At 46.1% G+C, this 12,007-nt stretch overlaps 1 protein-coding gene across 2 annotated transcripts in view; it reads left to right on the top strand.

Moving 5' to 3' along the window:
* Zn72D (Zinc-finger protein 72D) overlaps window positions 1-12,007 on the top strand; it is a 139,319-nt gene that overhangs the window by 78,310 nt on the left and 49,002 nt on the right. For both annotated transcript variants that reach the window (XM_037412247.2, XM_037412246.2), the window contains exons 8-11: window positions 8,270-8,424; window positions 8,502-8,564; window positions 8,927-9,101; window positions 9,221-9,362. In XM_037412247.2, the coding sequence (XP_037268144.1) occupies window positions 8,270-8,424; window positions 8,502-8,564; window positions 8,927-9,101; window positions 9,221-9,362 (535 nt within the window). The remainder of the gene's footprint in view (window positions 1-8,269; window positions 8,425-8,501; window positions 8,565-8,926; window positions 9,102-9,220; window positions 9,363-12,007) is intronic.

The raw sequence follows: 12,007 nt of genomic DNA, 5'->3' as shown, positions 1-12,007 counted from the left end.
TTATATCCCTGGTGAAATATTGATCCATTTCTTTGTAAGTGGCTTTTACAGCAGAAGCAGATTCTGCATAGAAATTTTCTATGCATTGTGTCTGCGGTTCCCTTGAATTTCTTCAGGTGCTTCTGAAAGGTCTTGTGATAGAGGCCACGATGGGACACGTTCATCGCTGCCCAAAAGTCGTTGAGAGCTGTTTGTCCCTTGCCTATTTGTTTTGTTGCCATAATGGCTCTTACATTCGCATCAAAGGCCTTTGTGTCATCCTGACGAGATGAACTCCATGAGCTTGAAACTACTCCACAATGCAAGCATACTAGCTCAAGCTTTGCAGCAAGTCCAAACTGGGTGCCTCTTCGTACCTTCATCCCAATCGCGGTGCACCGGTGGCACGGGGTCCGAGATAGCAGGTCGTCTAGGGCATCCATTTGCACAAGGAAAAATTTTTCGCCTTCACTTGTAGCGGTGGCAGCTTCATGATCGCGCTCCATTGCCTGAAATTCCGCTCCGTCGCTGGCATAGCGCCAAGTTCTCTTTGCACAGCAGCGCGTTGTTGATCCGCCGCCTCTTTCTCCTCGCACGTCAGGAAACTTGTTCGCAAATGCACAGTTGACGACGCGATCGCACTCGAGGCCGATGAAAGAGAAGATGCGGAAGCCACTGTCGATGAGCACGAGACACCAGGCGCACTTGTAACGACAAATTCTTGCACCGGCGGAGCAGGAGTCCCGTTGCTAGGCGCGTCGATGCGACCACTCTCTTGCGTAGATGAAGCAGAAGCTGCCCCACAGGTACCGTCGGCGCGATCACCGTCGGCGCACGTGCGAGCGGAGAGCCTCGCCGCGCGGACAAGCTTCATAGCTCGCTTCCTTGCACGGAACGATTGTAGCGTCTTCTTTTTCGTTGGGCGCATCGTGAGCGAACACAACAACGGTCTCGTATAGACGGTTGAAAATCGTCTCGTAAAGACGGTTGAAAATCGTTTCGAAGACAGTTGAAACGTGGAGAGTATGCGAACGGCTGCAACGATACACGGAAGCGAGCGGAACACAAAGACGCCGGACGGAGGAGCAGCAGACGAGCGGCCGCATCGGCCGCATTATGCGCAAGAGCGCCACGTCATCGCGCGCAGCAGCCAATGGCAGTCGCGGGCTCCCCCGCGTCCTTGGGGAGCGCGCACTTCGCCCAATCCCAGCTGCGCGCCTCAGCCGCGGGAAACTTGAAAGCTCTCGCGAGCCCTCCAATCATGAGCGGCTTGCTCCTTTCCTGCGCTGCCGCCGGCGACGCAGGTGGCGGGGAAAGAAAGAGCAAGAATTCACAAACAAAAAAACACCAAAATGGCGGTGCTCTGTCGATTGGTCGAGAAACTGCGATCACGCCAAGTTGGGGTATTTTGAGTGCTCGCGCGCCGCTCGAGGGCCGCCGCGGCATGTTCTAAACTTTATTTCAAATGGTTTCGCGACGAATTAGACGTTGATATTTACAGAAAAGGTAGTTTATGACACATACTGCCCGAATATGTGGTTTGCCAAAAATCGACTTTTTCACGATTTTTCGGTTTTCAAAGGCCGCGTCCCCCCTTAAAAATGAAGAACCGCTGTTACCTAACTATGACTCTTGTGGTATCACAATTTTTTAAAATTCTTTATATGTGATGCATTTCTCTTTTTGTATGTTTCCGGTATCAAAGCCTTTTTCAAATGATTATTTCATGTTTGTTACAGTCTGGATAGGTCGTGTGGTACGTAAAAAGTAGTGCAGTTCATGCCTGGTGATAATGTGTTCAAAAACTTTCTTCAAAATTTATTTCAGTGTAATGTATAATATTAGTAAATTAAAATATGCACCTGTTCCCCCATGTTGCTAAAAGTTCGCTTTTTCAAGCTTCAAGAATGACATTAAATTCTGCTAACTGCTACAAAGCAACGTTTGTCTGCTCCGAAATTGAAATTTTGCTGCTCGACAAACTGCTCCCCATTCAGTCTCGGCTGTCTTACCCCTGGTAATGTCGCCATTGGCAAGACTAATTTAATCTACCTTCCTTCGAGAAGTGCAAGGTCGTGTTGTGGGCTTATTCAGGCGGTCTGTAGCAGTTTTCTTGTGCAAGGCTGAAGTCCACTGCCTGCATTAGCTTTTCGATTATACAATGGCTTTGTGTGGCCCCTGAAGGTCGAATAATCAGGATTCCATTGTAGATACTTATTAAAATTGTCTCCTGGGTAGTGCGAGGTTCACCATGCCACTTTCCTTCACACAAGTATGTTGCGCGACACATTATTCATCACGCATTGGGCACGAGGACATGCCATGGTGCCACCATGCGGACACATCCCTGTGATGTGCATGGTTGGATTGCTCCGCCAGCCCTCTCGCGCGCAGCCGCTTTTCAGTCTTTTTTTTATTATGATAGTTAAACCTCGTTATAACGAACCCTGGTATAGTGAAATATTGGTTATAGCAAAGTAAATTAAAAATAGTCTTGCAATAGCTATAGTGCTAAAAACAAACCTTTATTACTATTTGTTCGATATAACGAACTTTTTTTGTGCAAAACGCAACTTTGTTTAGGTAAGGTTTGAGTGTACTCTTGTTGTACCTCACTCAACGAAATCATTAAAATACTGCTGCAGCAGCTTCACTGACTGTACGAAGTATTAAGTAACTCTGCCAGAAAACATTTACACTTCTCATAATGCCTTACTGCCAGTGTCATCTACTATGGCCACCTATATGAAAACCATGGGGGCCAAGTGCGCTGCTTTTGTAAAAGGTAACGAGTCATTCCGTGTCGAATTGAAGCATAAAATGAGTATTAAAGTGTGCTTGCGGCAAAGAGACTTATTTTTGCAGGAAGAAATGTCTGCAACCACGCTACTTCATTCATTGTAGGTTTGCATCTAAAGACGGGCCGTTGTTAAGTATGCTCAAATTTGCATTTTTATTTAACACACACAGCCTTATGAAGCACAGTGCAAGCGGATTCTTTGCTTTGTGGGAAGCAACACAGCATTGTTACAGCTGCAGCCTTTCTGTTAGTATTGCAGCAAATGCACGCGTGCTCCATTCAGAGTTGTACCTAGGTAAAATTTTGCACAGAGACAAGTCTCTGTGACACGATCCTAATTTTTATTGCAGAAATTTTGTATAGTTGTCACTCAGTGCACATGCCCGAACCCCGTTGAGCCATAACATGGGTGAAAATAATGAACGATTGGCTCAATTTCATGCTGCAGCTAAATATCATTCTAACAGGGCTCAATTACGATACCAAATGCACTGCGCACCAGCTGTAATATTTTGCGCCCTTAAATGAGCATGCTGCGAGGTACGTCTTGCATGCACTGATCTAAACGGCAATTACATGGTTCAGTAAAAATGCCAGTATGCAGTTTTTTTACAGCTTCATTCAGAAGCTGTGCGACATTCCACGACAGCTATTAGGAGATCAATTGATTTGAAGCTGACCGCGTTTTCACCCGCACATCACACCAACATTAACAACAAGTCACAGTGACTGTGGGTCCATCCTACAGACATTGATTTATTTGCAAGGAACTATGTGAGCTGAAGTCTCGGACAGCAGGAGTTGAGGCAGAAATTTCTTATAGAGGGGGTACCTCTTTGATTAGAATTACGGGGCCGGGCAGGGAGATGTGGTGGACTGTTTTGTGCGCTTTATGCCATGGAAAAAATTTCGAGGGTGGAGGCATGGGCTTGGTCCGCTACTACTTTGCTATGTCACTCGGACAGAAACCCATGTGGTCGGAAACACACATGGGGACAGACACATGGGGAGGAGAGTTGCTGGTGGCGCAAACTGCGGTAAAAGTTACCTTGGCGAGCAAAGTATCTTTAGCAGACTGGAGTGGCACATGTATGATGTTAGACTTTCGTCGGATGCGCTGGCCGAACATGCAGAAGCAACTGGCCACGAAATAGACCGCAATGCAGTCAACAAAGATTAAGGGAAGAAATTGCACTTACAGGCATTACCTGGACTATCTGACAATCCAGACGACTGCACTCGTTCTTTAATCAGGGTGTCTACCAACCTGGAAAACCTGGAAAAGTCAGGGAATTGGAACACGCCTGGAAAAGTCAGGGAAAAGTCAGGGAATTTCTGAAAAATCCGGCCAGGTCATGGAAACTGACTGTAGTCTTTCAGATCGTCACGAAAATATTCATTAGCATTAATCAAAGCTTTAAAAATTGCTCCTTAAACCACACAGAATAGCTAAGCAGAAGCATAGTTAAAAAAAAGCAGTGCATAGCTGGCGCTTCTACTTTCTGAGTACGTTACTCACGCGCATAAAATTGTGCATGTTTGTCTTGGCCGCGATCTCGGCTCGGCTTGAGGGTTTTCTGGTTAGGCTGGAAGTGCCATCAGCAGAGGGCAAGGTGCACAGAATATGCGAGTCGTAATTATTTTTTTTACTGAAATGTGTAGTTTACAGGTGCGTAAATTGGACTGGGATACAAAAACAGTAGTAGAGTAAATATGGTAATCCAGATCGGATCCAATCCAATCCAATCCACATATCAAGATGCCTGGGCTGCAGCAATATTGCCATTCTTCTTGTGATGCCGTGAGCATGCAGTGAGTTGCTATGCCTCTTGCGAAGAAGTGTTCGTTTAACCCTGATTGGGTGAACGCGGAAATATCCGAGCACGCCTCATGGATTAGAGCAGTGCCGAACGATACAAGTAAGGCTCACTGTGCAGCATGCCAGAAGACTTTCTCGCTTAGCAATATGGGCATCGCTGCTGTCTCCAGTCACGCTGTGAGCAAGAAACACCTAACTGCTGTGAGCATTGTGCAAAGTGCTTCCCAGACAAACATTCGCGCGTTTTTCGGTGCTGGACCCAACTTGCCGTGTTCCATGACTGCTACGACTACGAGTGAATGTGTATCGACTGTGCCAAGCACGAGTGCTGAAAGCGTGCCTGCTAAACCGGTGGCCGTCGCGCCTGACGGGAAGGCATCCTTAAATGGGTTTCTGGTCAAAAAATGTGTCACGAAAGCAGAAGTTGTTTGGTGTCTGAACACTATAGCGACCCATGGATCGTTTCGTTCAGCAGCAGCGTCAGTGGCGCTTTTTCCCATCATGTTCCCCACGTGCGACGTCGCGAAGAAGTTGCAACTTGGTAAGGACAAAGTTGGCTATACAATTTGTTACGGTATAGCCCCGCACTTCCGAAACAGGCTGCTATCAAAGCTGCATAGTGTCCCACACGTGGTCGTGGCTTTTGACGAGTCCCTGAACAAAATTGCTCAGAAAGAGCAAATGGACGTTTTGATCAGGTTTTGGGACCCAGCTGACGACGTTGTCAAAACCAGCTACCTGACGTCCTGTTTTTTAGGACACACTCGCGCAGAAGATTTAGCTGCCGCTTTCAAAAAGGCCACTGAGAACATTGAGCCGGCAAAAATACTTCAACTTTCGATGGATGGTCCAAACGTCAATTTGAAGTTGTTGAAGTCGTTGAAGCAAGAGTTTTCTGCGTCTGATGGAAATCAGAATATTGTGGGCATTGGAAGCTGCGGACTGCACGTTGTGAGTGGTGCATTTAAAACAGGCCACAATGTGACAAAGTGGAACACAGTAGTGTTTCTTAGAAGCTTGTACAATTTGTTCAAAAACATCCCGATGCTACCTTTTCTCGCAACAGCACTGGACGGCCTGTTGTGGTCACTGCTGGGACGAATCGTGCTAAAGGAAAAGCTGGATGCTGTAAGCACATTTTCAAAACTGATAAAAATTGATCTGGAGAACCCAAACAACATCATTGGTATAGCTGCCTTTGACATAGGCCTTGCCGCCAAAAGTGAGTTGCGAAAGATCACTAAACCATCTCACACTGCGGTGGTAAGTGTCAAAAAAGAATGCATCTTATTTATTAAGGCCTGTTCAGCAAAGATAATCGAAAGATCACCTCTGAAATACAAGCTGACAAGGGGGGCCAGTTGCTTAAACCCAGCAGTTTGTGCCGCTTCTGTGGAAGCTGGCCAGAAGCTGCTAAACATTGCACTTGAAGTACTTATAGAGCATGGGCGCCTTACAGGCCTACAAGGAGAGAGAGCAAGTAGATCATATGTACAAGTGTGCTCGAACAGCACTGCACAAGTGCGTTTGCGAAAATTTGATTGTGCAAGAGAGCGCTTGGAGAAGCGGTGGGTGGAACTCTGTGCAAGTTCTCATGAAGAGCTACTGCTGTTTGTGAAGATTGTGCTGTGCCTTTCACATGGAAATTCTTCCGTGGAGCGGGGATTTTCAGTGAACAAGGAATGTCTTGTGGAAAATATGAAGGAGGAGTCACTTGTAGCACAAAGGTTAGTGTACGATGAGGTGTCTGCAGCAGGTGGTGTTGCAGAAGTTGACGTAACAGACAAGATGATAGACATGGTTCGAAGTTCCAACATCAAATGGAAGGAAGACCTGGAGAGGAAAAAGAAGGAACGGTTGGACGTATTGGATGCTGAAAGGAAAAAGAAGAGGACTGCGGCTCTTGTGAAAGAGCTTGAATCAAAGAAGCAAAAACTGATGGAAGACGCACAGCTTCAGGTCTCCATGCTGCAGCAAGAGATTGAATCCTTGAAACAGTGAAGGCATTGCCGATGCAAGTAAACAAGCTTTTCTGTTTGTCGAGGGACAATTATTGTGTCTTTGAATATTTTATTTATTGTAAAAAATGCTTTCAGACAAGGGAATGCAATAAAGCAGCATGGTTTCCATTTTATATGAGCGCCTCATAATTTCTTTTTACTGCTCAGGAGTTTGTTTTCCAGTGCGCAGTTTCTTCCAAGCAGACATACCGGTCATGGAATTTGCTTGAAATGGTCATGGAAAACCTGGAAAAGTCAGGGAATTTGGAAAAATGTAATTGGTAGACACCCTGTTAATGTAATGATGGCAACTTTCCCCTCATGTACGTATGTACATCTTATTTTAAAATACAGTCGAACATGGATATATCAAAGTCGAAGGGGATCGCGAATTAGTTTTATATATGAAAAATTAGATATAAAAAAATGGAGGCCCCGAGAGCTTACCTGCAGTGGATCATTACCCACAATAGGAGCATCCATAAATGAAAACTAATTTCGCCTTCACGCCACAACAAAATGATTTATTTGCGTTAGAAAAATAAAAATTTCTTGGCCAGTTTCTTCGTTTTCGAAATGAAGTTGAAGATGCTAGTCTCGATCTTATCAAGGCTGTCCAGGTGCGACAGTCCAGTTCCCTCCATGTCGTTGATACAATGGCAAAGGACGCTGCCGCTACTTCAGTGGCAGAGTACGCGTATGTAGCCAGTGCCTCGTCTGGACGATCCTCATCACTTGAGCTGTAGGCCTGGACATTGCGTTCCACGAAGTCGTCCGCAGATACTTCGTGGACGGCTTCGTGTGGAACTGCTGCCAGGAAGCGTGACTACAACTCGCGAAACGAGTCTTCTCGTTTGTGAAAGTGCTTGTTGTCTTTTCACCGGTTTCCGCAAGTTCCCAAATCCGCATTTTTCAAGGGGTGTGCGGCTTTCATGTAACAAAAAGATGGCAAAAAAATTTTTGGTAACGTTTTTATTTCTGGATTTCTTTTTCTACCCTTTTCCAGAATATCTACACTGAAAACTGCACAGAAGTGCTCTGAAAAATTCGTTTCACCGTGCTAGGTAGTGAGAAATAGTCTGGAAATCGCGAGAAAACAGCGCAGCGATTAAAAAAAAATTATAGCTTCACGACTGTGTGGCCGGGAACTAGCTTCTTGGGTAAAGAAAAGTGTGGCCATCGTTGTGTTCACTGATAAAGAAAAAGTTGTTCCCCACATGATGAATTCTTGTGACATCGTTTGTTGCAACAGTGTTTAACTGCATAAAAAGCAACGTCTTTCCAAAAAATAAAAAAGTTCAGCGATCTGTGTCCTTTTTTCAGTCCCCTCCTGCCAGCTGCGCTGATTTGTCGTCGTAATCTTTGGTAATAGTTTTCTATGCTGTGAAGTTGTAGACACCCTAAGCCAAGCATGATAATTTTGTAGAAAAAAAAAAACAAAACAAAAAGTGGCTTGTTCTAGTGTTTTCACCTCTTTTAAATACAGCATTAGAAGTTTGTCCCTGCAGATATTGTAACGATTGTAGGTTGACGAGTGTCAAAAAGTTGGCTTCTTTGTTTGCTGTCAATAGCCATTGTAGCTGGTGCGTTAAAATGTGGTTTTTCTTCAAAGTGTTCTTTTTTTGTTTCAGCCAATGCCTCGCCGCCCAGAGTGTTCTTTTTTTGTTTCAGCCAATGCCTCGCCGCCCAGACTCAGTGGATGATCGCCATGTGACAGCTAAACACTCCATGATCTACCCAAAAGATGAGGACCTTGGACAGGTTCAACGCATGGTCACAAACACAGAGAAGGCCCTGAAGTTGGTTTCGGACTCCCTAGCCGAGGTGTAAGCAGTGCTTCTATGCCTTCCCAGAAGCTCTCCTATTTCTTCAGCAGTTCAATAATTGATTTTAATAATTGTAGAACTGAGCCGAAGCCTGAGGCCGAAAAGCCAGATGATGATGACGCCAAGAAGACCGAAGAAGGGTGAGTAACCTGAGGCCACAACCGGGCAACCTCCTACACTGTTTTATTGCTTTGAATGCATTTATTCATTGATTGGTTATTATCATCCTTATGTAGGAAACATGACACTGCTGCACGTAGATTCATATGAGTACTTTTGGGCTCGCACTATAAACAAAACATCACCTTGACAGATTTCAAGTTTGCAGCGCTTGTAGTGTGCAAGTGTTGGGTGAAAATTGCAACCAAGCTGCAGGAACAAGTGACCGTTTTTCTAATAGCGCAGTCTGTGAAGAATTGTGTAATTGCCCTTCAGCCCCAAGGCCCAGATTCAGTGCAGTAACAACATGCGTAGTGTGCAGTGTAGCATGTGTGCCTTGCAGGAAGAAGGAAGAGCAACCGCAGCGCCTGCTCAAGGGTGTCATGCGTGTTGGCGTGTTGGCCAAGGGCCTTTTGCTGGCGGGTGACCTGACGGTGGGCCTGGTGGTTATGTGCTCCGAGAAGCCCGGCCGGACTCTGCTCGCACGAGTAGCTGCTTTGCTGCCAAAGCATCTTGCAGTGAGTAGCCTTCTCTTTTAGCATTTCTGTTCAAATGGACATGGTGAAAAATATAGGCCAGACTTGAGTGATCAAGCATTTTCCTTGCTGCGAGTGGTCATCTGTTTTGTTGGCTGCAGACTGTTTCCCCCGATGACAAGTATGAGGTTCGTGCCAGCCCACAGGATGCAGCTGTGTCGGTGACAAACAATTCTGATCCCAAGGTTACTGTGTGGGTCACCCTCACATCACCTGTTGTGCGAGACGGAGAAGCCAGTAACGGTAGGGTTTGCCTCTTTCTTCCAATGCTTGGATAGTTTTTCCAGAAGGTCTCTAGAAGTGTGCCAAGCAAAGATGCATTTTCTGGTCACCACCAAAAGTAGATAGGAATGCATGCACATACCATATTTGATTATAAGCACCCCTTCTTTTTCACGACCTCGATCTTGAAAGTGAGGGGGGGAGGGGGAGTGCTTGGCTTCAAAATATCGAAAAATGACTGCACAGCCCCACTGCCTTTTGCGATAACATATCGACGATGTTGACGCGAGAAATCGCATTTTAATTCTACAAAAGAAAATGAAAAGAAAAAGTAGGTTCACACAGTGAACCGACCACTTGTGCATCAGGTCAGTTACTATCACTGCCGCTCGAGTCCGTTACACCGCTCAAGTCCGTCACTCTCTCTGTCCCACAGTAGTCTTCGGTGCTGTCCAAGTTGTTGGGGCTGCAACATTTCTTGAATGACTTCGCGACGTCGACTTAGATTTGTTTCCGCTCGTCCGAAATCCATGTTGCCACGGTGGACGGGGAGGCTTTCTGCAATTTTCCACTCTGCGTCTTTTTTTTTTTCCCCTGGTCAGGGTTTTGGATTCGCTCTTCGTACTCCTGTTGAAGGAGGGCCTTAAACTGCTCGTTTACTGAGACGTCCAGGGGTTGCAGCACTGGTGTCATGCCTCCTGGAATCATGACCAAGTTGCAGTTGCTGCATAGCAGCTTGGCCTTCACACTTGGGGTGAGGGGGCCGCAAAAATCATCTACCGTATTTACTCTATTCTACCGCTCCCTCGATTGTAACGCGCACCCGGTTTCCACGACGAAAAAAAAAAAAAAAAGACATTGATTGCAACACGCACCCATTTTTCTTGTTGGCCTGCACGATCACGCCACTTGAAAAAACGATTCCTTTCGGGAGTGTCTTCCATTTAAATATGAGGTACGGGGGGAGCTTGTGCCCATCTGACGTTTAACACAGCATTGCCGTCACTGTAGTTTTACCGTGGACCAATGTCAGCACGCGAACTTGCTTCGCCCTCTTCTTCTCGACGGTTGTGGTGCCAGGCATGTCGAAGTTAAGAGGCGTCTGATCGGCATTCCCGATTTGCCCAAGCAGGTAGCCGTTGGTGTGCCGCAAGTTTAGAACGAACCTCTGAAAACTGTGAAGCTTTTCATCGTACTCCTCCGGAAACTTTTCGCATATGCCTGTTCGCCTTCGGAGGGAAGAGCCTTTCCTCTTCATAAAGTTCGTTAGCCAGCACCTGCTCACTTTAAACTGGCTCCGCATTAGACCTTTGCCTGAAGCTAATTGCATAGCCCACACTTGAGCAGTTCTGTCGTCACGGGTCTCTGTGCTGCTCGCTGCTCAAGCACATACTCGCCGAGCAGCTCTTCAATTTGCAGAAACCGACCCTGCTGTGGTCCACTGAAGCCTTTGCGTGAAGCTTTGCTGTCGACAATCTTCTGCTTTTGTTTCCGCCAGTCCCGCAGACACGTTTCGGGAACTCCGAACAACCGCAATGCGGCCCAATTTCCGTCCTTTTCTGCACACGCGATGACTTTCCTTTTAAAAGCGGCATTGTGGTGCACTCGAGTTTTTGGAGTCGGCCCTTCCACGCCGTCGATGCTAATGCACTACAAGATGACGAACACGTACGAAGTGCACTACTAGATGATCACACGTACGAAGTGCCGCACATAGGGAACACATAGGCAGAAATGGCCGACGCGCCATGCCTACGCACGTAGGGGGTGGCCATTTTGGAAATGCCGATGAAAATAGAATCACCGCATTGATTTTTTTTTTCCGTATTCGATTCTGACGCACATGCGATTTATAAACTTGCTTAACGAGAAAAAAGGTGCGCGTTAGATTCGAGTAATTGCGGTAGTACCGGTGTCACACGGGCGCTTTTAATCGCGATCAATGTCGATCCGGATTAACCTTAATCCAGATTGAGTGCTGCTACACGATCACTTTTAATCACAATCAGGCGTGATTGGGATCAAAACTATCGTGATATGCGCATTGCGATCTGCCTGAAAGATCGCGATTTTGCTGCCGTCTGCACCCCCTAGTTGAGCTTGTTCAAAGCACAATAAGAAAATCGAGCAAAGTTCGATGAAAATGCTTTAAAACAACTAGATGTTTATAAAAAAACAATTTCTAAACTGTTTAAATTGAAACAATATTTAAAGTATTGCATATTTTAGGATTCGCATCGACCACATGTAGTTACGGGAGAAGCAGACGGCAAGCTGACGACAAGCAGTCGACCGTTGCCTTCAGCGCTTATTTCAACTCTCGCTCCGACGGAGCTGTTAGAGCACCAAAAAGCAAACTGATTTTGAGTCTCGCAAGTCTTTCCACTATACGTTGCAACATACGTGCACTTCGTGGTCGAATGAAGAGATCTTTACAATAATTGACCGCTAACAGATGAGACTGGAACAGACTTGAGGCGCCAGAAGTGAAACACTGGGGCGTGCAACAAGATTGGCGCTTTGCTGCGGCTACACTGCTGCGAGCGGGGGCCATCAGAAAAAAAGCGAAGGTTAAGAATCTCACACAGCAATACAGGTAAATGCTAGGAAAATTTTATCGTGTGGTAGATTTATGAAAGTACTAGTGCAGTGGCCTGCAAAGTTTT

Source organism: Rhipicephalus microplus, chromosome 1 (assembly GCF_043290135.1).
Source record: "Rhipicephalus microplus isolate Deutch F79 chromosome 1, USDA_Rmic, whole genome shotgun sequence".
NCBI lineage: Eukaryota > Metazoa > Arthropoda > Arachnida > Ixodida > Ixodidae > Rhipicephalus > Rhipicephalus microplus.
Note: the sequence above shows the minus strand (reverse complement) of the source record. Positions and strands in the feature narration are given on the sequence as shown.